Below are 27,465 nucleotides of genomic sequence, written 5' to 3'. Positions count from 1 at the left end.
GGAGGCGCGGCCGGAGGGGGAGGAGGAGGGCGGGGAAGCGGGGCTGGCCCGAGGGGAGGGGGCCGCGTGTGTCTTGGGCTCACCAGCCTTCCCGAGGTTGAAAAAGGCGCCCTGACCTGCAGGAAACAGGCCGCCGTGGGACCCGAGTGGCGGTCGCATGGGGCGTTAGGGAGGGGCTCGGGGCCGGACACCTGTATTCGCCCCAACTCGCTACGGCGGGGACTTGAATCGAGAGACAGCGTGACTGACAGTGAATTCAGGCAGGATGTAGTGGCTTCCTGTGAGCAGGTCTCAAAACACAATCATCCAGCCAGCACTTAACCCACTTAATTCATTTCCTTCTCAAGCATTTAATTGTTACTTTTGTGAGCGAGCCATACTAGTTGACTTAATAGAAAATTTTTGCTGGGAGGCTTTGTTACTGTAGACAGACCATTTGAGTTCAGTCATTTGGACACTTATTTTGAGAAAAAGAGACCCGTTGGGGTAAGACTGCCAATTTTTTTCACAGTAATTTAATCAGAGGAAACACTTTATTTTTATTTTTTGCTGTTTGTGAGTTATATCAAAACTTATTTTCTCCTTCGTCAAAAATTTAGTTTTGTTTATTCGTTATTCTCACATTGGAAACGTGTTTCTTGTAAGTAACCTGTAGTTATGAGGAGCACTTTTCATTTAAAGAAAATAGAATTGCATTAAAATGGCTAACAATGCTCTTTTTTACACAGGATGTAAAATTTTCCTCTTCCTGAATACCGATATTTTTAATTGATTTTGGATTCTCCCACTTTTCTCTTTTCAAGTTGCTCCCTCTTTCAGGTTTTTGGGATTTTATTACACCTCAGAAGCAGGCATGTTACATTTTTTTTCACCTTTTTATTCCCAGACGTAGTCCTGGGTCTCTTTAAAAAGTACCATTCTTAAAACCTGTGAAAAAGACGCCAGAGAGGTAGATCGTCTCTATATCTAAGTTCCCAACATTGAAGTTACCTTCTAGGGTATTAAAACCTTTTCAGAATTCAGATTAAGTTTTATACTTAATGTTTGCATCTAATTTAATATTTGGGAAAACTATAAATGGGCTAGAGTTTCCTCCTTGATGTAATTTTCCTTTTTTTTTTACCACTTTACATTTTAGTGTCAGTTAATGTCATGCACTGTTCATTGGAGCCTCACTGATTTACATAGCTACAGGTTATACCATGGAACTACATTTAATTCTTGGAATTGAGAGTTGGGCTTGGGCAGCCTCCAGAAGGACTTAGCTGCCCTGCACTTTCACCTGTTCCATGGCAGAGATACAGTAAGAGATGTCACTGTGAGTAAAACTTGGGCCAACAAAAAAACACAGCTTTGTTTCCATGGCTTAGAGCAACCCCCCAATCCAGACTTGAAGATTGATTCTCCAGTTCCTGGGAATTGTACTGCTTTAACTCTGGTAGTAGTACATCTGTTATCTCAGTCATTTTCTTGCTCTTCAAATTGCTCAGCTTATAGCTCAGATCATGGAGTGTCTGCTTCATAGAAGAAATGAATTAGGATATGTATATATGAAACTTCTCTGCACCTTCCTCTCCATTTGCCCTCTCCTTTTAGCTGGTGTGATCCAAAGCTGGTTGACCATCAGAACCCTGTGAAGAGATGCTGTTTTCTGTTTCCCTGAAACTGACATATGGGTTTTGCAGAGTGGGGGCTGGGGGGCTGGGAGAGTCATTAGCAGGTGCTAAACTCACAGAAATGGGATGATGGTCATTCTGACACCAAAGATATTAAGTAGTTTGGGGTTTGGAGTAATCATGTCAGCTTTCCTTTTCACGATACTGGGATACCTCAGAGGAAAGCCTGATACTGCCACTAGCTTGGAGATGTGCTGGCAGATTCCAAACTGCTGATTGATTCTCAGATCTGGAGAATTAGAGATCCATAGAGCTGAACGGGAGCCTGAAAGGAAATATCTTTTTTCCTAGACTTGGATAAGACCCTTCAACTCCAAATCATACCAGCAAAAAAATAACGGGTTGATTTATATATAAAGTTTTAGAAATAATAGTCCACAACCTTATTTAGGGGTTTCATTCCAGTATTTATTCCCATATACTTCACAGGGTGAAATACCAGGTCGACAGATTGAAAAACCATTTTGTCGTCAGTTTCAAACAATCAACTGACATTAGCAAAGTCAGTGTTGCTGACAGTTATTTTGTATTGCATGCTGATCTCCAATTTCCTGAGGTCATTCAAGTGCCCTTGGAAACCATGGAACTTCCAAATGATCTGCTTCCTTAATATTCAAGAGACAGGTTTAGTTGTTGAATGTCCTGCACTTGTCATATGAACCATTGATAAAGAAAATAAGATTACTCCAGATGCCATTCTTTGGTCTGAATGCTAGCACAGCTGAAACACTTTTGGATGGCACTGCCCCAACAAAAATGCACACAGAAGCAAAAGAAGGGCATTGGGGCTTTCTTCTTTATACTTTCAGGTTTCACGCTGTTATTTTGTGATGTCCTCCTTTTTGCTTACTACTTTTTGTTAAGTTTGTTCTTGTCCAAGTAAATCAGATTTTGAAATGTTGCTGAAAGAGCCCATACCATCTTATGCATGGATTTACGTGTTCAAGGGAGACCAGATTGATAAAGGAGCCAAATCCGAGGATTTGTGTGACTATTGAGATGTCTGATACAGTCGAGGTCTGGGACCATGATGTGTCCCAGAACTTATTCGGCCTCCCTGATACCTTCCGATGACGCATTTGGCAAAGTAAGATCTATGCGATATGCTTGAGTTTAGATGCTTGGTCAGGTTAGTCACCTAGGTTTGAATCTTCACTTAATTTCCAACTTTTGTTAACTTTTGTGTACCTTTGTATTCTTATATGTAAACAGGGATAGTAAAAACATCTGTCCCACTGAATTGATTTGAGGATTAAATAAATCCTCTTCTCTGATAATTTCTCTCACTCCCCCAGGAGCTGATCAGACATGGACTATTTCTTAGGAAGGAGTAGAGTAGGAGATAAAAACTAATCTTTATTTGATGTTCTTGTCCAGCGTGTAGTGGCATTTCCTGGTGTGCAAAGCTGATTAAAATCAGAAGACTTGTGTTCTGTTTCATCCATTGTTCATTATTATTCATGTGACAACTTTAGGAAGCTCACTTACCTCTGAGCTTATATTCCTCATCTTTAAAATGGGAATAATGCTTCATCATGTGCGTGTTGTTCCCTCTGCCTGGGAGTATCTTTTTCCTTTCTTCTACTCTTTATGTCAGTGAATTTGTATTCATCCTTCAAAAGCCTGCCCTGTGTGATCTCTTGACCAAAGCCTTGTTTGGGGCACCAGTACCCCCATTCCTGGAGAGATGTTATGCCTTTGTACTGCTGAGGAATCACAATTCCTTGTCCATTTCCTTTTTTACATAGTAAATGTCATAAAAATCTATTTTATTTTATTTTATATTTTATTTTATTTATTTATTTTATTTTATTTTCTCTGTAAGACTGTGAGCTCTTATAAGGTAGAATTCATTCTTGTTCATTTTTTTTATTTTTAACTATCTCAGTATCAGCACGGCACCTAGAACAGAATAGGCCTTTAGAAAATACCATACCTCTCTCACTATGGTATCCTGAGGAGGATTTCACATACAATATATGAAAGTGTTTTATAAAACTACAGCTAAACAAACTAGGAAAAGGTGGTATTATGAAGAGAAGACTGTGGCAGGAAGTTCATCCCTTTCAAAATCACAGTGCCAACTGAGATTAGGTTTGAACTGTTGCCAAAGTTGCCTCATTAGGAAAAAGATTAAATTTTTCTAAATGCTTTGATTGCTTATTATTAGAGGATTTGAATTTGTTACCTGATTGTATTCCATGAATATTGTTACTAATTGGTCTTTAGCCTGGAAAAGAAAAATCTCATAATCACACCTTACACCTTAAATGTTTTTATTTGTCATGGCAGGTTTGGATTTTTTGGTAGTAAAGTATGAATCAACACATTTTATTGACCATGCAATAGAATTGAGAGGGAGAGATTAAAGAGTTTATTCATGCTAAGAATTCATTATTGTCAGATATTTGAAATAAGTTATTTGATAAATTATAATAGAGGGGAAGATTTAGAAAGGGTTTGTTCATACTAAGAATTCATTATTAGAAATTTGAAATGAGATGATGAGTTATTTAGGATGGAGGAAGAATCCATCTTTCAGATTGTGTAGAAATGAGAGAAAAGGGTTCTTTGTAAAAGTTCACAGAGCAGTCTGCTAATCATTTGCTCTGAGGAAGACAGGAGGTAAACCTCAATGAGTTCATAGTTTTGTTTTTTTTAACTTGGAATTCTTTGAATAGACTCTAATAGACTGTGGAACTAATGTGACTGAAATAAAACTATTGTTTTATCCTTTAATCATAGATGCTAATCCTATTCCTTTGTTAATGTGCTTTATGACATTATTTGACAATAATATGAGATTATATGTTTTATCTATTGAAGTTCTGTGCTTTTGCGAGCTACTAACAATTTTGTTGTGTAGTCATTGGTTAATGTAAATAAAGAAATTTTTTTATCTATATTAATAAATGTCTATTATATATCTTCAGTTTTGTATGTCATTTTAGTCACCAAAAATCTCTAGCTAAAATTATATACCTTATAAGGTTATACCAATACACATGCAAACATCAGTGAATAATAATTAACAAATTTGTTACTAAGAGCTTAGTTCTAAGAATGTCATTAGTGACAGAATGACTTTAGAAAAATTCTTTAACTTTGCTGAGCTATTTTCGTACTTGTAAAATGAGAGGTTTGGTGTGGTCTTTAACATCCTTTCTAGCACTATCTTTGATTATTGCTTTTAAACTTTAACTATTCAGTTTAAGACAGTATTATCAGATGCTTTTACTTTAATGCTTAAATATATTTAGTATACCTATTGTGCATAAGGTACACTATTTTAAAAATATTTGTCCAAGATTTATTATATGATTGAATCCTAAAAAAAACTTTTCCTGTGCTTATTAATTTATTCAGCAATACATAATACATATTTGAGTGATAGGACACTAATTGTGAATTGGACCTAAAATGTGAATGGGATAAAAAAGTTCCTTACTAGTTTATCCAAAAATATATGCTAAGCAATAGTTGTTTTTAGATACCTGTATTCTTAGAGAATTATAGATGTTTAGAGCTGGAAGGTAGAGAACATATCTTGTTCTCTCCCCTCGTTTTACAAATGAAGTTGACACTCAGAGAGCCAGGTGTCACTAGTTGGGCACTAGTCCATGGCCTGTTGGGCACTAGTCCATGAGTACTATCAAAGTTCTTTCTAAAATGCTTTGTAGGATGAATTCATTAGTAATAATGTTGAAAATTTACTTCATTTAATATATGAAGATTACACTGCCTATCTAGTGACATATTCAGTAGTAATTGATTTTCATCGTATCATCTACACAATTTCATCTATTCCTTTTTAAGAACTTCATGAAGTTGTTGGACGTAGTGATGAGACTATGGCTGTGACCTAAATGAAGATTGAGCCCGGATGCTTCCCTATTTGTGTCATTCTCTAACTCAGCTGTTTTCAGTCCTGAATACTAATCATTACTGTGAACTTAAAAAATCGCCTGTGAACTTAAAAAAATTATAATCTAGGCTCTACTTAAGACCTACAGAATCAGAATTTCTGGGGTAGTCCTGGACATCTGTAGGTTTAAAACGTCCAACAGAGAGTGATAATGGCCAGTTAGGATGGTGAGCTTCTTTTGACAGTTGAACAGGCTAGCCACAAACTACCTGAGTGACAGCAACCTGCTGTGCATGACCACTTAAAGGGAACCAATAGAAAGTTTGGTGTGATCACAGGGAGGTTTTAATTTATTTGATTATTTTTTTAAAAAAATTTACTTATTTATTTGATTAGGTAGTATCAATACCTGGTATGAAATTCAAAAGATATAGAAGGGTATACATTGAAAAGTAAATTTTCTTCTGTTGTCTCCTAGCCATTCCCTCTTCGGAAGCAAGCATTACGAGTTTTTTTTGTATATCCTTACAGAGATTATTTATTTACAAACATAAATGTATGAGTATTAATCTCTCTCATCAGCATGCAAATAATAGCAAAATATACACATTGCATCTTGCTTTTTTATACTTAACAGTAGTTTGAAAATTTTAAAATCCATATGTATGGGGAACTGCCTCATTTTTACCAGCTGCATAATATTTCATCACCTGGATATATACCACAGTTTATTTAACTAGTTCCCTATTGATGTTCATTTAGATTGTTTCTGTTCTTTGCCATTACACACATTACTGCAATAAATAACCTTGTAGGTATGTCATTTTTTGATATGAGTGCATATGTCTATCAGTAGGCTGAATCTCTAGATGTTAAGTTGATGAATAGTATGTGCATTCCTATTTTGGAAAGACGATGCCAAATTGTTTTTCATATAAACAATAGCAATTTATGCTTCTACCAGCAATGTATGAATGCCTATCTCTTTACACCCGCATCGTGTATATTTTAAAACGTCTTGATCTTTGCTGGTCTGTCAGCTGAAAAGAAACATTTACAGTTTTAATTTGTGCTTCTTCTGAAAGAGGTCAAGGGTATCCCCATATTTTAAGAGCTGTTTTTACTTTTTTTTTTTGAGAAGTTGTCTATTTCATTTGTCCATTTTTCTACTGGATTATAAGTCTTACTGAATTGTGGTTATGCTTTATGCAATAAGGAAGTTAGCTATATTTTTAGCGAAATAATTTTTAAAACTTCAGATTCTTTGGCTGATCCCTACGTTTATTCTTGAGAAGTTGATTGTGAGATCCAGTGAGGGCAGTCAGTTGCTGATCTCATCTACTTATGTAATTTCTGATATTAGCATAGAGCTAGAGAAATAACTGTTTGAGGAAAGGTAAACAAGGGTTAAAAGACAAACAGTAGTTTGGGAGAAGAAATTTGCAGCAAATCCTAAGACAAAAAGAAAACACTCATATAACACTTATTCTGTGCCAGGTACTGTTTTTAAACACTTTAAGCATATTAATTAATTTAATCCTAACAACAAGTACAGTTATCTACATTTTACAGATGAGGAAACTGAGGCACAGGATAGGTAAACTAAGTAACTTGACTAAGACAGCTAGAGAGTGGTGGAGCTATCATTCACATGGGGCAGACAAGGTCTAGAGTCCATCTTGTTACTCTTAACCTACTATACTATACTACCTCTCTATTTGTTATTGTCCAGAGTATATAAAAAGTACATACAAATATATAAAAATAAAGGATACGAATAGGCATTTCACAGAAAAGGAGATGCAAAAGTCCAGTAAACATAAGAAAATACTGGAAAGATTTAACAAAAACTAATCAGGGAAATACAAATTTTAAAAAGGCATCCGTTTGTGAAAAGAGAAAAGCTTGTTAATTTCAGTATTTGGTGAGGATTTAGGGAAAAGTTACTTACCTCACTGTTACTGAGTTTAAATTGGTAAAGGAATGTTAGAGAGCATTTTGGCAGTATGTGTTAAATATTTAGATGTATATACCCTATACATTTCTACTTGTACATACCTACCCTGTAGAAACACTTGTACATTTGCAGAAAAGGCATATACAAAGAGTTTAATATTACCTTGTTGGTAAAACAGACCAATTAGAGACAACTTAAGTGTCCATCAGTAGTAAAATGGCTAAATAATATGTTCATACACAATTCTATAGCAGCTAAGAATGAGATGTATCTATAACATGAAAGGGTAGAACTTCAAGATGTATTGTTGAGTTAAAAAAAACAAGTTAGTGATATAGATAGATAGATAGATAGATAGAATCACGTGTTTTATTTTTTCTACATATCTATGAGACAAAGGATGGAAAGATTTGAAAAGATGTACAGCATCGGTTTCCTCCTCAGTGGTGAGCAAAGGGAATTCGCCTTACTTGTAATGGTTTAATTTTCTACAGAGTGTATTTATGTATTAATTGTTATTTAAAAAGACCATATTTATAAATGGATTAGATACAGTATTAATCTTAACCTGTGAGAGCCTCTCTTGCTCTGCTGTTGAAGTCTATCTTATCTGCAAAAATAAGAGTAACCAAATGTTAGGCTTGGTAACATTTTAAGTGCACATAGAAATAAAGTCAACTTTTTCCTCAAGTGTTTGGGTAACTTTTTATTTCCTATACTTTGCATGTTTTCATTGTTTGTGTTCAAAAATTGACTTTAAAAAAATACAAATTTTGTTGCAGAGGAATGTAGTAAAAAATAATTTTGATCCTTTGAAATAATATCATTTGTGTGAGTGATGCAGAACCTCTTAGTTTTGAATTTGGACAATTTTATTTTGTAAACAATATTCTTAGGACGGGGGAAGTGAATTAATAATATGCATTTCTAGGTACTATGTTAGGCTACTTTGCAAATTGTTTCATTTAATACAATTTCATGAAGATTATTATTATTCCTCTTTTAGTGAAGAAGCAGACATAAAATGTATTAGTTCAGGGTTTAAAAGGGCAGAGCCAGGTTTTCAGAAGGTCTTTAAATAACCAAAGTCCATATCCTTTTCTCTACCAAGTTGCCTCTTAGATGGTATATTGGAAAGGACTGATGAGTACATTTCTGTTGTCAAGAAATTAATAATTATCCCTGAATTGGTTATGGTCTAATGTAGTGGATATTCAATAAAATTAGAATGTTGGAATGCCATATCTTTAGTACTGTTTTGAGAATTCACAAAAAATTACTCTTCTCTCTGCCTATGTTCCTTTGGGTTTGTCTGTGCTTGTGAATGGTTCTCCTAGAAAACACACACATGCACACACGCATACACCTATACATGCATATGTGTGGATACAACTTCTTTATATCTAGGTGCCACTTTTTTTTTGAAAACCACTAGATCATAATGAGTTCCATTTGGGCTCCCTGGATGCCATTACTAGAAATAGCCATATTCCATATATGACTAGTGCATGTAGCCCTTAATTCTGCCACCACCTGACTTTTCGGCCTTTCGTTTGCTTGCCTTACAAGACTCTTGGTCACCTTAGGAGCTTTGCTAAGCATTTTGTAGCTGTAGGAACCATCGGCCTATTCTAGGACGGATTCCTACTATAGGTTCTTCACAATTTGGTTTGCTACTTGAGAAGGGGGCTATAGGAAGCTTAGGGATCAGCACATGTTCAAAACTGAAACCAGAAGTGGGCAAGGCAAACCACAGGAAGATCCTGCATGCATCTTGGTGACGTTTCTCTGAAACCCATGGACGCTTCCTGGCAGTACCTTGTGAAACTTGCCTTTTCATGTACAGTAGTTTCCTAACTTCTTGCTCTGTGCTAAGCTTCAGTCAAAGATGATTAATATGATGGCAATATAGATAACTATGGTAATGTTTATGCATATAACTTGTGTAAAACAACTAGCCCCTAATCATGTTCTGTAGACTTCTCACTGAGGTTGAGAAGTTGCTGTAGAATTTATATTTTAACCTCGACTTTATGCCTTGTCAAGAATCTTACTTATTTGTTCAGGTTTTACAGCCACAAATCAGTTCTTTGCTCACTGAGTCTTGGCTAACCACCTAAACTATGCTGGATTCCTGGAGTCTTTTGTCCACTCAGGTGCTTGCTCAGTGGTATGATCTTGTTTTTAGGTACCTTGATGATTGCACGGTACCTCATTTAGGACATGTAGGAGTGCAGTGTTGATGAAACTTTATTATTCCCTATTTCTTAAACTTCCAGATTAATAGCAAAATGCCTGTTCTTAGGAACAGATTTCTGATAGGAATTATGTAATGTGTTGATTTTTTAAGATTACCAGTTGTGTGGGATTATAGAGTCTCAGGTTGTACGTTACCATTTACTGGAAGTGAGAAAAAATGCTTGACAATTCAGTTATCTGATCCCATTAATTTGTGCATCGGAAAATCCTACTTAGTAGATATTCCAGCAGTCACCATATGCCTATTAGTACCATTTCTCATTCTCTTCCTGAATATCAGAAATGTATAACTTTCCAGTGGCGTTTTCAAGGTAACAAGGAGAGAAATCACAGCTGCATAACATACTTCTCTTCAGTAGTTCTTAGACCTGTCCCCACCTTTTTTTTTTTTTTTTTTTTGTTAATACCTGGGGCAATCTGACATACTCTGAGTATGGTGAAACTCTTTGGAAGGTCATGTATGATTATGGCAGTTCTCTCCCTTACTCCATTGGAAACTGTAAAGATAAATGAACAAGAGAGAGGTCTTATCTTATGTAAGAATTCTTTATTCTATACAAAGTATTATGTTAGGTATAATAAATTGATTGAATGTTAACTGTTAATGTAGCATGTCAAGAGCATGGTATTCTGCTGCTTTTCTAGTAACTACCTAACTTCTATGAGCTTCAACTTCCTCTGTTGTCTTTTGGGAATAGAAGTTCTTCTAATCTTCCAAAGTGGTAATGAAAAGATTAAATGACTTGATATACTGCCTGGCACATTGTGCTCAGTTAAATGTGAGCTGTAACATAAACAGTAGTGATATTTGGTAAAGTATATTTTCATAGTTTGTTTTGATGAACAGTTTATCAAATATAACTCTATATTTAGTTCTTGTAGTGTTTTTCAGATTAAATTGGAATAGGTAGCAGTATCCAGAAACATTTGAAATTATTGTCACCATGTATTTTTTAAATTTCAAGTGTTGTCTCAGAATTTTAAAGCTGTGGGGAACCAAAATTAACTAGTTAAGGGATTGAAAACTCCACGCTGCAGAGACCAGGCATAAGGAAGTAAATCCAGGTGGAGATTGTTTTGAGTTAGTAAGGTGTATCTGTCTGTAGTTTTTATTCAGAATCATGTTGCCAGGTCTTTGATTATTAAAGAAACCAGAAATAATGTATCTAAGTATTATTAACTCTCCCAGTTTCTACATGTTGACTACCGTTTTGTTTGTTTGTTTTAATACTGTGCAAACCAAACAAAGTAAATATCTGGCTTGCTGATCCCCAAATTATGCCCTCTAAAATAGTTTAAATCCCTCATTTTAGTGATGTGGAGCCTGAGCTATATATAAAAGTCAGGTGTTTTTCCATCTATTTCCCATAATAGTCATGGATTACTTCTGTAAAAGGAATGTCATTTAAAAAACAAAAACAAAAACAAATGAACTCCTTTGGTGTATCCAATTGTTAAATTACAGATTATCTTTGGTTGGGACCTAATGGCTTGGGTAAAGGGAATTGTGTACAGTTGCTAATTTTTTGGAATCTTAACCAAGGAAGGGCACTACTATTTACTGAGTGCTTACTCTGTTCTAGGTATTGTGGTAAGTGCTTTACCTCAGTTAATAGTTACAGCAATCCTGAAGCATTATAATTACCTCTTTTTATGCAGGAGGTTGAGACTAAAGACATACAGATTCTCAAGTACCAAGTTTGTATTGAAACTCAGATCTCTGTCTCCAAAAAGAATTAATTTAACTTGTTATACTGTACTAACATTGTATGTTTTCAGAATTATATGCCCCTTTTATCTTACTTTAAAAATTAAAAGTAAGCTTTATAAGAAAATTTGAAAGACCTTATGATGTTAATATTACATAGGATTGTCTTATTTCTGTATAATTGGATAGCATCAAAACATGTGATTTTACTCTAAACTCGTCAACACCAATACTGTTCTATTTTAAGTATACATTGCTTCATTCTTCTTCATTTTTTTAATGTAAGTGATAAAGTTTACATGTTTTTATATCTTTTCCCCATCTAAAGTTCTAGTCCTCTGTTTAGGTTGGTATTCCTTTTTTATTTTTTCTTTAGGCGAGGCAGCGCTTGTTTGACCTTACAGATTGCAAGGACCTATTTATTTTATTTTATTTTATTTTTTTATTTTTTTTATGCCTACAGCACCTGGTCTTCCTAGGTGGTCTCCCATCCAAGTACTAACCAGGCCTCACCCTGCTTAGCTTCCAAATCAGATGGGATTGGGCTTTTTCAGGGTAGCATGGCCGTAGACTGGTATTCCTTTTATTAGAACTCCATATCCTGAGTCACTCGGGCCAAATTATTCTGTCTCTATAACATCTCTTCCATTTTACTTTTCCTACCATTTGCCCTTTCATTACCTTAGTTTAGGCCCTTTAACTGTCAGATTAATTTTCCTGAAGCATAGTTCTGACCCTGTAGAAACTTTTAGTGACCCTTGTTGCCTACAGAATAAAGTTAAAAACTCCTTAGCTTGGCATTTCAGGTCCAGTTTGATTCCACCTTTCCTTTACAGTCTTATACCTTTTGTTCTCTTTTTGACTCTCTCTTGCCTTAGCCAATTTGTACTATTCACTGCCTTCTTGAAGATGTTCCTCCTTTTTCCACCTCCTGAATTCGTTTATGTTGTGCCTTACTCCTGCATTGTTATCCTTCCACCCTCAATTTCTGTATCTTTTGGGAAAAAATCAATTGGAAGACGTTATCGTGATGATTAAGTGAAGTAACATATGAAGTCCTAAAACATCTGCTGCGTGTAGTATATGTATTAACTTACTGAGTATTAACTCTATTTATCTCCCTTTCTTACTTATCCTAGTAGCTATTATGATCTAGCTTTCCTCCCACACCAAATAGTCTTTGTCTTAAGATCATCTTGTCCAGGACCTTAGCCTTTTACAATTTTTCTTGAGATTTAATCTTATCCCACTGGGATCTCTGTTGGTTCTTATCCCTGTACTTAAGTTATCCTTTGAATAGAGTTGGTCCTACAGGATCTCTTAAGACAATTTCAGAAAAGAATGCCTGTCTGTTCCTCTCAGGACTGCTGTATTCAGAAAAACAGTAAGAATGGAATGGAAAGACTAAGCTTTGGAGTTAGATTTCTGTCAAATCACCTTACCAGATATGTAACTGAATTTTTTTAAAATTTATAAAAAGGTATTATAATACTTCACAAGGTTGTCGTAGAGATCAAATGAGATATTTGAAAATATGTTTAGCACTGTCTTGGAGCATCCTAATTGATAAATATTTATCTCCCTTTCTTACTTATCCTAGTAGTGTCCTCCTCTAGGATATATAAACATACATATAAACCTACAGATATAAATACATGCACACAATCCCCCAAACATACACATAAGCATACATGTGCATGCTCACATACATGTCCAGAAGCATATATACTAGAATCTGTACCCAATAGCTTCATACTTGGAATTCTAGTCCTAGGTAAAATTTATATGGTAAGATCTAGCTTTACTATCTAGCAACCTTTACATAGAATCATTGATCTTGTACAAAGAGAGTTAGCCATCTTTCTATTTCTATTAATCTAAGTTATCTATCTTTGATTCCCAGTAGTGTTTATCATCTTGTTTTAAACTGTTTGCTTTTGATAATGACTAAAGGCTACTGTTTTCTAGGAAATATTCACTTGTCTCCCCTCTTCCTTCTCAGTGGAGTCTTCATTGGCTCTCTGTCCCAGTGCCATTTCATGTGGTGCCCATTCCTACTAAACACTTATTAGTAACATACCATTTTTACTTATTTATCTTACTTGTTTTCTGTCTGTGTTAGCTTAGCACCGATACAGTTTTGTCTATTTTCTCACTATTTTATCCCTAGCATCTCAGTAAGCACTCAATAAGTATTTGAATGTGTAAGTTTCAGAATTGGTTTGTTTATTTTCAGTATATCTCTATTAACACTATAAAGATTATAGTATTTAGTGCTTTGGGTAACTGAGTACAGCAGACTTTTTTTTAACCTTTGGAGCGGTTGACATAGATGAACTTATATCAACTAGGAAAAAGAAGCTTATGTGTAATGTTATAATTTGTAATGTGATAGTAGAATTCCTTTTTGCCCATGCTAAAGTTATAAACACACACACACACACTCTCTCTCTCTCTCTCTCTCTCTCTCTCTCTCTCTCACTCACTCACACTCAGTCTCACTCACTCACTCATACCTATTCAGTAGATACTTCTTTATCTATTATAAGCTGACACACACACACACACTCACACTCACTCTCACTCACTCACTCATAACTATTCAGTAGATACTTCTTTATCTATTATAAGCTAAACATGGTACTAAGAACTGGTCCCTTCCCTTAAGTTTATAGTTCAGTGAAGAGACATATAGCTGTCTTCTTTGCCGATTACTTCTCATCTCTACTAACTCAAAACGATGGAGAGCTCTGAGGCTCAATCTTCAAATCTCTTTTCTATCCATATTTTCTCTCCTTGTGATCTTGTATAGTCTTATGGTTTTATAAATATTATGTAGTTCCTGATGATTCTCAAATAATTTTATCATCATCCAGTACTTCTTTGTCCTCTTGACTTCTGCACTTGGATATCTAATAGACATCTGAGACTTAAATGCCCAGTACAAAGTTTTGATCCCCCTCTCCCAACAAGAGGCTCTTCCCTCTGAAAATGGCATCTCTATTCATTCAGCTGCTTAAGCTGAAACTATTAAGAAGTTGTCCTTGACTTCTCTTTCTCTTACACCCACAACCAAAATATCAAAAATCCTGTTGGCTCTACTTTAAATATGTATGCCCAATTGACCACTTCTCTCCATGCCAGGACTGCCCCACCCCTACCCCTCTCCCACTCTCTCATCTAACTTCTCTCTAATCAAGGTTATTATTACAGTAGCCTCCTATCTAGTCTCCTGCTTCCACCCTTTTTCTTCTGCAGTGAATCTTCTAAAATAAAAGTTATGTCATGCCATTCTTTTGCTCAAAATCTTTCAGTAGCTTCATTTCTCAGAAAAGTCTAAGATGTTCCATTGGCCTATAAGACCTGTTTAATCTGCTTTCTTCCCTATCCCTACTTCATGTTATACCATGTACTTCCTCTCTCCACTTTGTTTATTGTTTTACATCCATACTGGCCTCCTTGCTATTCCTTCAGTGTGTTAAACCATTCCTGTCTCTGGGCCTTCGCATCTTTTATTCTTTCTGCCTGTCCATCCCTTTCCCCAGAGATCTACATGGCTCGTTCTCTCATTAACTTGCATCAGGTATATGTTCAAATATCTTAATAGAAAGGCCTTTTCTGATTTCCTATGTAGAATAACATTGCTCTTTTCCCTCTCTCTACCCTCTGGCCTGGCACTCCCTAACTCTCTTGCCCTACTTTGTTTCTTTGTTAAGAGTTTATGATGTTTGTCTCCCCTGTCTAGATTGTACAGTAATTCCATGTGGGCAGAAACCTATTTTTCTTCATTGTTATATCACCAGCATTTAGAAAAGTGCCTGGCATGTTGTAGGCACTTAATAAGTATTTGTTGAATGAAATGCAACAAAAGCAATACGATATGATCATTACAGTAGAAGTACATGTAAGACGCAGTAGGAAATAAAAGAGTGACATGACTACCTAGGAATTGAAGGGAGACTTTACAGAGATGCTTTAAACAGAGATTTTAGGGTGTGGGGGGAATGGGTAAGAGCATTCCATACAGTGAAAGACATATACAGAGGCATGAGAGAACACAGTGTGTTCAAGGAACCAGAAGTACAGTACTGTTAGAGCATAACTCGGGGTGAAGATTAAGTAGATGAGGCCAAACATGTAGTAGATGATGCCAGATCATGAAGGGTTCTTATGCCAGACTAAGGAATTTTAGATTTTATCCTACAAGATGAGTAGTGTGGAGCTATTGAAGATTTTTGAGCAAGAGAGGATAACATGTTTATGTATTAAAAAGGTATGGCAACAATGCATAGGATAAGGAGCTAAGCTAAATACAGCATTTTGTTTAAGTTATGTATGATGTTGCAAGCTACATGTGATGCTTAGAAACAATTAATGTCATATGAATGGGCAAGAGGCTATTTCATTTTATGGTTGGACGAAAACCACTGATGTATAGTGTGAAGGTGTTCTTGGCATATTTGCAGTACAGCTATGAGGGAGGAGAAATGCCCTGTGGAGGATTAGTTAGTTCCTCTCTTAACATCCATGCTTTAGGAGAGATTTAAAAAAAAAAGTTAGTTAAATGTATTGTAAGTTGTAATGTAGACTAGAAAAGTTTTTAAACAGTACCAGTTATGAATTCAACAAGAAAGGGTATTGTTACAGAGTAAAAGATGTGCTTTAAAGCCAGCCTCCTTTCCTTATGGAACAGTTGTTTTGTTAATAATATGCCTCCTGATCTTGATTCATTATTGAAGGAAGTAGTGACAGTTGTAACTATAATCAGATGTATACTATTTGCTGTAGGGCCAGTACATCTGCTTTTATAGGACGAATATCTGCCTTTGCATATTTCAGAATTTTAACAGAGTTTCAGATGGTTATAAAGGCTACCATGAAAAGAAATAGGGAAATAGAATGAAATAGAATGTGGTAACAGGATTATCTCCTTATGATGGAAAGGGAACGTTTCTCTGAGGAGGTGACATTTGAGCTGAAACCTGAATGGTAAGAGCCAACCATGCATGGGTTAGAGCAGTCTAGGCAGAGGCCTTAAGCTTGATCAAGCTTGGTTGATGAATAGAAAGAAGGCAGACACAGCGGGGTAGGAGGAGAAGAGGTCAAAGAGGAGAGGTCAGTTCAGTGGGTCTGTGTAGACCACGAAAGTGGGAATTTAGAAATAGGATTGTATTCTAAGTGAAGTGGAATGGTGTCGGAGCAGGGGAGTGACAGACCTGAATGATATGTTTAAAAGATCACACTGCTTGATGAAGAGCGGATTGTCGGGTGCCACCAGTGAAGGCAGTAGTTGGATTTAGGGTTATTTTGGAGGTCTGCTGGATTGATTGATGGACTGGATGTGGGAGTGGGAGATTGGGGGAGGATGGTGAGAAAAAGAGAAAGATGTGGCAGACTGGAAGGAAGAGCATGATTTAGGGGAGGAAATCTGATGGTTTGTCTGCAACTTGTTAAATTGGAGATGCCTATGGGATATCCAAGGAGGCCATTGAATATTCACAGCTAGTGAAGAGGAGAGAGCAGACCTGGAAATGCAGATTTGGGAGGCATCATTGGGAAAGAAGAGAAAGTGGTCCAGAACAGAGCTCTGAAGCATTGTAACATTTAGAAGTGAAGAGGGAGAGAAGTCAGGAGAGGGCCAGTGATGTAGAAGGAAAGCCAGAAATATTGTGTTGTGCAAGCCAAGAAAAGAGGACATTTTAAGGATGGGTGTTAGTGTTCACTTATTTTAGATAGTGCTGCCAGATCAGGTATGATGGAGACAGAGAAATGATCATGAGTTTGGCAGTATGGAAGGCATTGGTGACTCTGGCTAGAGCAGTTTCAGTGCATCATGGGGTTAGAAGCTAATTGGAGAGGATTGAAAAATGAATGGAAGATGAGAAATTAAGAGACGATGACTAGAAGTAAATTCCTTTTGAGAGGTTTTGCTGTAAAAGGGAGTCTAGAAATGGAATGATACCATGTGGGAGGAGGGGAGTCAAGGGAGGTTTTTTTCTTTCTGTGCCCTTTTAAAAATTGAGAAATACCAAAGCTTGTTTATATTCTGATGGGAACGATCCACTAGAGAGGAAAATTAATGATGATATAGGAAAGAGGGGTTAGTTGTAGAGTCAAGTCCTTGAGGTCTTGCTGGTAGGATGGGATGAACAGCACAAGTTAGGGGATTGCCCCTTTCTAGGAGCAGGGATGCAATGATGTTATATGACCTCCCATGCCCCTTTATACACAGCTCCTTCCTCAGCCTCACCAGACTCCTTTAGACCAAGTTGATTATCTCTCTCTAATAGCTATTTTTTTTTCTGTGCTACATTTTATGTGTTCTTTTGGATGAATCCAGCTTGTATAAGGCTTAGCATGAAGCAGCTGGTGATATTTAACACCAATTTCAATTTTTGTGCCAACAGGTGAAGCAAAAAATTTATTGCCATATCTTGGACCCAACAAAATGAGGGATTGTTTCTGCACCATAAATTTGGATCAGGAAGAAGTTTATCGTACTCAAGTTGTTGAAAAATCTTTAAGGTTTGTAAAAATAATTGGTAAATATCATACATATGACATATATTGATGAATAAATTTACGCTTTCCAGATTTCACCAAAAAGACTTTATTCACATGAAACTTTTATTTTTCTTTTACATTCTGAATTTGTTTTTGGCATTATAGAATCTCAGAGTTTGAAGGAGCCTTAATGTTCATTAAGCTGGACTAACTGCCTTTTGCTTGGTTCCTTCTGACAGTTATGTTTGACAGGTGGTCAACTGGTGTTTACTTGATAATGTACCAGTACCAAGGAGTTTACTGCCTCCTAAGCAGCCTGTTTGGTCTTCGAACTATTCTGGCTTCTAGAAAGCTCTTATATTTAGTCAGTTAACGGTTATTAAAAGGAAAGCTTATTATATGCCAAAAACTTGCTGGGTGCTATTTATTAATACATCCACAAGAACAAGAGAGACACAGTGCTTGCTTCATGTGGCTTTTCATTGTTTCAAAATGTATCTTCCTCTTAAGTGTTCCTAATTCTATTCCTTGTGTTTCTGGAGAACAATTTTAAACCATCCTTCACATGACACTCTCAGATTTTTGAAAACAACTATCATATACCTCAGTTTGTTCTCTAGGCTAAATTTTGCCCATTTGTTTGAATTTTTCTCAAAGTACAACATTATTTCATTTCTGTTGAAAATAAATAACTTACAGTTTATACAAGTTACTTAAGTAGGGCATTGTAAACGAATGAAGTCTTATGTATATTTCTCATGTTTGAAAGTGTAACAGCACTTCAGGAGTTTCATAGTAAATTCTAACTCATGAAATTGAAGTGTGCCACCTCTGCCTTATAATAGTGTTTATGGACAATGTAGTGTGGAGCTCTGCTGGCAGGATGTAGTCTTGATCAGAGATAAGAGTCAAAACAGGGACCCTGGGAGCTGTTGGAATGAACATGTGGTAGATGCAATATCAAGAGTCATGACATGTAAATTGTATTTCAGGTATCTAATTTTTTATGCTTTTTTAAATATCTTTTTCCTTTATACTTGCCTTTTTTTTTCTCTGAAGTTTTCCCCTTTATTTATTGTCAGTATTTATAATTTTGAATGTCTATTGAGTTCTTTATAGGAAAGTCATTGTGTAAAGCTGAAAATAACTTTAGTAACCCAAAAAGATTTGAAGTAATGTACTTTACTTCTTTAGTCATAAATTACTTGCCCCTGTTGTATTGAAATTCTGTTGTTATTTATAAATAATGAAACTAAGTCAACAAAAGGCTGAATAACTTGTGCATATAATAAAGAACTTAGAAGTAAAACTAAGATTGAGACCTGAAACTATTTAAATCTCAATTTCTTAATGTATGTTAATTCCATATCACACAAAACTCAGTGATGCACAAAACTAGTAACTGTCATAAATCGAATATTTATAGTAGTTTCTAATATGTAGCCTTGTAAATGAGTAACTAAAATTAGCTTACTTATTTTTAACCCTTGTCCTTCCAGATATTTATGTTGGAGAAAATGAAATGATAACCAATTATTTTTATTCACCTTAAATTATTTTTCTAGATGCATAGCAACTTGGAAGATATTTTAAAGCTAGCAATGGTACCTAAAGTCGTTTCAACATAGACTGTGTGCTAGTTAGACTAGGTGCTTCTTGGATTCTAGGTGCCCCCTAGTATTTTTTCTTGTGGAGTAAGGTGAAAGAATCTGTAGTATAAACCCTTGCTCACTTTGCTTTCATTTCAATGTTTTCTACCCTTGTGGATCTTGTGATAAACTAGCTTTAAGTCTAAAGTCAATAGATACCATTTAGGTCCTTTATGAGTGCTGGATACTATAGTTTTTTAGGTAGTCTGGATATAGAGTTTTTATAACGGATAAATAGATGTCACATATGGACTCTATAGGTCCTAAATCTCTGCCTCAAATCCTGCTAAGAAGTAGGTGGTATATAATAGCAATATTGCTTGCGCCTGGTTCTTCTCTTTCATGTCAAGAATTTCCATAAGAGTCATATGTATGATCATATGTCAGTGATAATGGTAGAGTATTGTTTCAAAAACTATGTAGGTCTAGTCATTGCTTCTTGCCAACTTTGTTGAAAAGTTTTCTTCGGATGGATTGATTGATTAATTTATTTATATAGTAAAGATGTGGGCACCTAGATGTGGGGATTAGGTTGTCGAGATTGGGATAATGCAGTGACACAGATTTCTTAATGAATAATTCTCATGTTATTCTTATTTGGCTTTAAATGTGTTTTTAAAATAATATTTGAGTGTGGATATACACTATTTAAAGGAAATTCTCCATTTTATAATTGTCTGTAAAATGATGCAAAGGAGAAAAGAAAACCATGTCTTTGCCTAATAATTTTTATATTGATTTCTATGTTGAGGCTAATTATTTTGACAGACCAACTTTTAAAAGTTTAGTTTGGTTACATTTGAAGTGAAAAATACATTGACAAAATGTGATCAGGGATATAACAACTAAAAAGCTGAGTTGGCTGTTTTCTGGACAAAGTCAGAAATGACTTCTGTAAGAGCATTTCACTTTGTATTTCTGCTTTTCTTTAAGTTATGACATCCTAAAGAGATTGCATTTTATGGTAACATTTTCAAAATATCGTTTTGTTCTTTAAACACTTTTAGGAAAGAAGAACTCTTGACAAAAGATATTCACTAGCATTTCAGAGATTGATTTCTTCATGGAAGAATTTCAGATCAAAATCACATTCTTAAAATGAACTTATAAAAATAAGCTATTTCATAGGAGAAAAGTCCTGTGAAAAAAGTCCTTAGCAACTTGAGAGTAGGCAAAGATTTCTTAAGATGCAGAAAAAAGAAATTTTAAAAAAGGAAAATTAATTATGGCTGAGTAATATTCCATTGTATATATGTACCACAGCTTCTTTAGCCAATCATCTATTGTAGGACGCTTTGGTTACTTCCATGTCCTGGCCACTGTGAATAATGCTGCTGTGAACATCAGTGTGCAAATATCTTTTTGGATATGAGTTTTCAAGTCTTTGGGGTAAATACCCAGTAGAAGGATTGCTGGATCATATGGTAGGTCAATTCTTAGTTTTTTTGAGGAACCTCCATACCACTTTCCATAGTGGCTGTACCAATTTGCAGTCCCACCAGCAGTGTATAAGGGTTCCTATTTTTTCACATCCTCTCCAGGATTTGTTATTTCTTGTCTTGTTGATTATAGCCATTCTAACAGGTGTGAGATGTGTTACCGTATCTTAATTGAGATGGAGACCACACAGTATAAATTTATCAAAAATCATTAACCTTTATACGTAAATTAGATTTTATTGTATGTAACTTATACTTCATGAAAGTTGATTAAATAATAACCAGGTTTTTTAAAAATATATTTTAAAGTAATGTTTTACATAACATTACCCATTTTAGGTGGTATGTATTATTGTGATTAGTACAGCTTTACATATTTTTCTGAGATGATGATGGTGTGAATGACACTGTCCTCCATTCTCATTTGTGTCCACTTTAGGTGAGCATGACCCTACATAATTACTGGATCTTCTGTTTATAGGACTCCTTAAAAATTATTTGTTCAGAGCTCAACCAGGCAATTGAGGTCCTTTCAGAGTTGAGCTTGGTTTGTACAGAATGTATTTGAAACTTAGCATAGAAAATTATTTTGGAGCTTTTGAAGCTTTTCTTATGGTGTTTTAGTCTGTAATTTATTTTATTGAAAATGTTATTTGAGGACACTGTTAAATTTTAAATAATGAACTTTCTCCCTGTTCTCTCTAGCCCATTTTTCAGTGAAGAATTTTACTTTGAGATTCCAAGAACTTTCCAGTATTTGTCTTTCTATGTTTATGATAAGAACGTTTTACAAAGAGACCTTCGTATAGGTATGTACTATTCATAATTATCTTTAATCACAACATTGGTGTTTATGGTAGTGTTAAAAAAAACAACATATGTTGAACATTTCTAATCACTTTTTCTACTCTTCATGTTCATTCATGAATCTGATTTTTAATTTGTATGCTCAGCTTAGGTGCCATTTCCTCAGAAGTGTCATGACTGATCCCTCGTCATCATAGTACTTCTGTAGTACTTGATGGGTCCCTTTCTATAGTACTCATGCTTGTTCATCAGTTTGTTGTTTAATATTTTGATTTTCTAGCTGAATATCATATTTATAAACTCAATGTTATCACTCACAGAGTGCCTTACATTTAGTAAATGTTCAGTATATATTTATTGAATAGTTCAAAGAATGTTTTTATACAAAGATCACAGTATTTGATCTCCCAGAGAACATCTGTTTTTGACATTTTTCTAATATGAGTAATTAATTTGCTTTAGCCTAGTCATATGTTTTCTCTCTGGTTGTATTGGTGACTAGTAACTGTTTCTTAAATAATTGAGGCTGGATGGACTAGAACAAAGCTAACTGGCCACATATGTGTAACATTCATGGTCTTTGCACTACTGTCTTTATATTTTAATAACAGGTCTATAATTTACATATATTATCCTCTCCCTTTTTAGTATCCTGAATTTCATCATCTGCAATATGATCAGGTCTCCTACAGGTTAAATGATTAAACTTTATTTGACTTAGTCTTCTTAACCACTATCTAATTTATTTTTTCTTTGCTGTTAAACTCTTTAACAAATGGTCTATATCCTTCTTCTGATTACTATTTATTTCTTTTTAAGTCTCTGTAATCTGGCTTCTACATTTTTCTGACAAACTTTTTTGAAGTTTGTAAAAGTCATTTTGGAGAAAATCAAATAACCTCTTAAAAACAACTTTTTTAAATTATAAAACTATTATATATCTTAATGAGTCTGCACAGGAATAACTACACTTAATAATTTGAATATGTCTTCCCATTCTTTATTCCATGCATTTATGTTATTACATTGTACGACTTATTCAGTTTTTTCCTGTTTCGCTTAATATCATCTAATGATCCTTTTCCTGTGTTACTAAATATTTTTTAAAAATATTTGTTATATAATTTTTTTGTATAGAAATGTATTATTTTAACCACTCCTTTGTTGGTAAACATTTATGTTTCCAGATTTTTGGTGCTCTAAATGGTGCTACTATAAACATCCTTCTGCATAAATTTTTGAATGCCCATTTTTCTTAGGATAAATTTTTAGAAGTGAAAATACTGAGTCAAAAGGTATGAATATTTTTAGTGGTTCTCCCATATATATTTTTACATAGGCCTCAGAAATATTGTACTAATTTACATTCCCCCAAACATGACATGGGCATAAGCATTTTACCATATCCTGGTCATTCTTAGATATTATCATTGAAAAAATTTCCAGTTTGATAGGTGAAAAATAATATTTAATTTTGTATTTTGTATTTTTCTGATTATCAGTGAATTTGAGGAGTTTTTCATATGTTTATTAGTCTTTTACATTTTTCTTCTATGAATTCTTTTTTTGCCCTTTTTTTGCTTGGAGTTGTATCTTTTATTTATTTTTATATATCTTTAGATCTGTTAAATATGTTAACTTTTTTAAGCTATATTCATACTAAATACTTTTTCTTGTCACAAAAGGCATTTTCGCAGTTTTCAGTCCTCATCTGCCTCTGTGTCATGTTTGACTTGTTGAAAGCCCAGGGAAAACCAGTTTAATGACATTGTGTTTTCCTGGTTGTCTTTATTCTTCTGACTTCCTTACTTCTATGCAGACTCTTCTTTTTCTAGCATCATCCCTGAGGCTCCATCCTCAATTCAGTTAAACAGACATTTACAAACACTTTTATGTGGCATACAATGAATGGGAATATTAAGATGAATAAGACTCAGTTTGCTTCCAGGCTATCAGAGAGGCAGACTTGTACTCTAATATTGATATAATAGGTTCTGTGCTGGAGGTATGAACAAAGTACTTGGGAGCATTGAGGGGAGAACAGTTAATTTTGTTTGGTGGAGGATTAACAGAGACTACCTAGGTAGGAAAAGGAAGAAAAGGTAATAGGGATTGGCAGAAGCAGGGGAGAAAAAAATTGAATCATATTTGTGGCGTATCTGCTGGAGTATGTAAATTACTTAGGAGAAGGGTAGTAAATGTAAAGTTGGAAGTATAAACTGGGGTCAAGTTGTAATGGATCCTAAAAGCCGTGCTAAGGAATTTGGACTTTATACAGTAGTATTGAGTCTTTTAAAAATGAGGAACCTTTTAAAAATTACATATAATTGTGTATACATATATACTTTTGTAGTTTAACAAGTTCCTGTGGTCTACAACAGTAATTTTCAAGCTATAAACTCAGTGTTTATTGATTACATTTAAAATATATTATGTATAACAATATATACACATATATTTTTTTAAAGTACATATACATATACTTGAAATGTATGATCTATCATTTATAGTTTAGACTAGAGAGAGATTAGAGGCAGGGAGACCAACCAGGAGGCTATTATCAAATGAGATGAATAGGGCAATGGCAGTGGAAATACAAATGAGGGAATGTACTTCACAGGAGTAGCTTCAAATAGGATTTAGGGACTAAGAGTACAAAGAGGATGTGAGAAGGGATAGAGTTAAAAATGTCTTGTTAATGTGGTTGTCATTAACTGATAACAAAGAACACAGCAGTAGCGTTCAGTTTTGAGCAGAGGATGGGAAGGAGAGGACGGATGACTTTGGTTTTAAACAAGTTAAATTTGTATTACTCAGGGAACATCTTTGTGGAACATCTTTGGTTGGCTGTTGAGAATACAGATCTGAAGCTTAGACAAAAGAAGAGCTGGAGATGTGAATTTGAGAGTCATTAGCATTAAGTGATACTTGAAGCCTCTACTATAATGAATGAAATTTCCCTGGGAGGAGATAAGCTGTGTGTTGCAGGGAAAATGAGGCTTCAGTGAAGACTGATAAGGTGTATCAGGAAGGTAGAGAGAGAGATAGGAGAGATTAATATCACCAAAAGCGAAGAGATCTTTTAATGTCCACAATTAGAGAGAGGTAGAGTAGGATAAGGATTGGATAGAGGCTGTTGGTGATTATTAGTGACCCCTGAGAGAGAGTGTTTTAGATTGACTATCATGTCTTTTTAAGAACATATTTTGTAATTTTTATTGTCTGTTTACACATTATAGTTATATAGTATTTCTTGAAAAGGACTGTAGTTGAGGTTTATGGTTTCCAAAAGTTGCCTTTGTTTTGTTTTGTGTGTGCGTGTGTGTGTGTGTGTGTGTTTTCAAAAGTAAAAATCAGTTTTAAGTAAGAATCAATTCTTTGTGGATTAGTATCAGAAAACCATAACTTTGTGTGAGAACTTTTTTCCATATAAGTTTATTCTTATTAATAAGTAAAATTTCTATATTTAGTGGGAATTTTTTTCCTTTTACACATAGGAATTTTTATTAAATTAAACAGTACATACGTACCCTTTAAAGTTGGAAAATGGTCTTGATGCTTTCATTTATAAATATTTACACTTTTGTAGTTCAACATATTTTCTTTTGTCGTTAACTCATAAAGTTGGGTTGTTGGTTTTTAAAAAAATTTTGAGCTACTGGAAATTGAGTTTTCTCAATTATTTTATAACTCTGAGTTGCCCAGTTGTAGATTAAACAGTACCATAGCATTTTCTGGAAATGAAATTTGAGCTATAGATGTGAGAATGTGTACTGGTTAAATATAGCTTTAAGCGTCTGTTTGTTTTTTATTCGTATTATATAAGTAATATATGGATATTTTCGTTTTTATAAAAAAATTTGAATTACCATATTACAGATAATCCTATGACCACTGACCCCCTCCAATCCCCTTCCCAGAAGTAATGACTATTTTCAATATGGGGTATAATTTTTTGTATTAGGTATCTTTAGGTGCCAGGAATAGTTCATGCAAAAGATGGATTATGGATTAATTGAAAACTTGAAACCTAGGAACCATTTTACAAAAAGATAGGAAATTGTAAAATTAAGGCTTTAAAGGTCTTTTACTGTGCGATGTATTGTCTTAAGGTATGCTGTCATCTTCTTTTAAAAACTGAGAAAAAGTGAAAAGAAAAACTTTATATAAGGATGAATTTCCAATTCTAGTGAAGATTCTTATAACATTAAAATTAAATTAAAACATATGTATTTTACCTCCCAATGTGTATTTTCTAGTTAATTTAGTTTTCAGAGGAATCTAGGCTCAAACAACTAAACTATGATTATCTTGGTAGACTGTGGCAACTTTTTTTTTTCTTTCCCTTTGGCTCAGAATGATATTTGCTAGGGAGAATTTTTACTAGGATATCAGAGATGTGAATTCTGGTCAAGACTGTCACTAACTAGCTGTATGACCTTAAGTCACTTTGCCTTCTTAGGCCTTGTTCATCCATAAAATGAGGCTGAATTTAAGATAGCTGTCTTTTCCAACTCTTCGAATTATAATTTCTGCTGGCATTTAGCTCTTAAGTCAAACCTACTATTTAAATTTTGCCTAAGACTATACTTTGGCATCTGTTTGCATAGATAATGTATCAGTCATCTATTGCTATGTAACAGATTACTCTAATACTTAGTAGCCTAATATAGCAACCATATATTTGTTCATGATCTTGTGGCTTGTCAGTTCGGGCCAAGTTGAACTGAGTGGTTCTTCTGCTGGTCTCACCTGGGATCACTAATGTGCAGTTATCTGGGATATTGATTGAGCTGAATGGTCTGACTCATATGTCTAATGGCTAGTGTGGGCTATTATCTGAGCCTTCCTCCCCACATGGTGTTGGGGTTCCAGAAGGGTAAGCTCCACTTCACAGGTGCTTATTAAACCTCTGCTTGTATCACATTTGCTCATGTTCCTTTGGCAAAAGCAAGTGACGGGGCTAAACCCAGAGTCTGTACTGGAGGTGATCACACAATGGCATAGACCAAGGAGACCATTAATATGCCAGTCTAACACAGAGACCAAAATGTATCCACCTAAACCCCATACACTGAGGCATTGAAGGATTGCTACAACTGAATTGTTGCTATTCTGACTATCTGCCAGAATTTGTTCAGTCTCCTGGTCCTATTTCATCTTGTATAGGCAGTCACACTTGTCACTACTTTTTCTTACTCTTTCAGCCATCTCTACTAGTATCCAAATAGGAACAGGACTGTCGAGATTTTTGCCATTTGGTGATCTATATTAGGATGAAATTTCTAAGAATAAGCCGTGTCTAAAAATGGGGCCCAAATATAACACAATATGTAAGAATGTCTTCTATTTGGTAAATGTTCAGTTAATCTGGCTTTTCTTTCAATTCAGTGCTCTTTCCACTGTATCAGGCTGCCTACCTTTCACAGCCAATACTTGCAATCTAACTAGTTTAACTAAGGGCAGCTCAAAACAGATGAGAGTTTTTTTGGCCTTATTTGTATTTCAGAAACTTGTCCCTCCCATCCCTGTCCCTCTCTTCTCCTTTTTCTGTATTCCTTTGCCCTTTACTCTCCTACCTTTCTCTCAATTTCATTTAGT

At 34.9% G+C, this 27,465-nt stretch overlaps 1 protein-coding gene and 1 non-coding gene across 3 annotated transcripts in view; one reads left to right on the top strand and one right to left on the bottom strand.

Annotated features, from left to right (window-relative positions):
• RASA2 (RAS p21 protein activator 2) overlaps positions 1-27,465 on the top strand; it is a 95,193-nt gene that overhangs the window by 1,139 nt on the left and 66,589 nt on the right. For both annotated transcript variants that reach the window (XM_006907186.3, XM_015585847.2), the window contains exons 2-3: positions 17,873-17,990; positions 21,763-21,866. In XM_006907186.3, coding sequence (XP_006907248.2) covers positions 17,873-17,990; positions 21,763-21,866 — 222 coding nt within the window. The remainder of the gene's footprint in view (positions 1-17,872; positions 17,991-21,762; positions 21,867-27,465) is intronic.
• LOC112475991 lies at positions 11,920-12,037 on the bottom strand. Its single transcript, XR_003044940.1, has one exon. It is a non-coding gene; the product is annotated as a 5S ribosomal RNA (ribosomal RNA).

This window comes from Pteropus alecto, unplaced genomic scaffold (assembly GCF_000325575.1).
Source record: "Pteropus alecto unplaced genomic scaffold, ASM32557v1 scaffold92, whole genome shotgun sequence".
NCBI classification, from domain to species: Eukaryota; Metazoa; Chordata; class Mammalia; order Chiroptera; family Pteropodidae; genus Pteropus; species Pteropus alecto.
The sequence above is the reverse complement of the archived record's forward strand: the minus strand, read 5'-3'. Positions and strand labels throughout refer to the sequence as shown.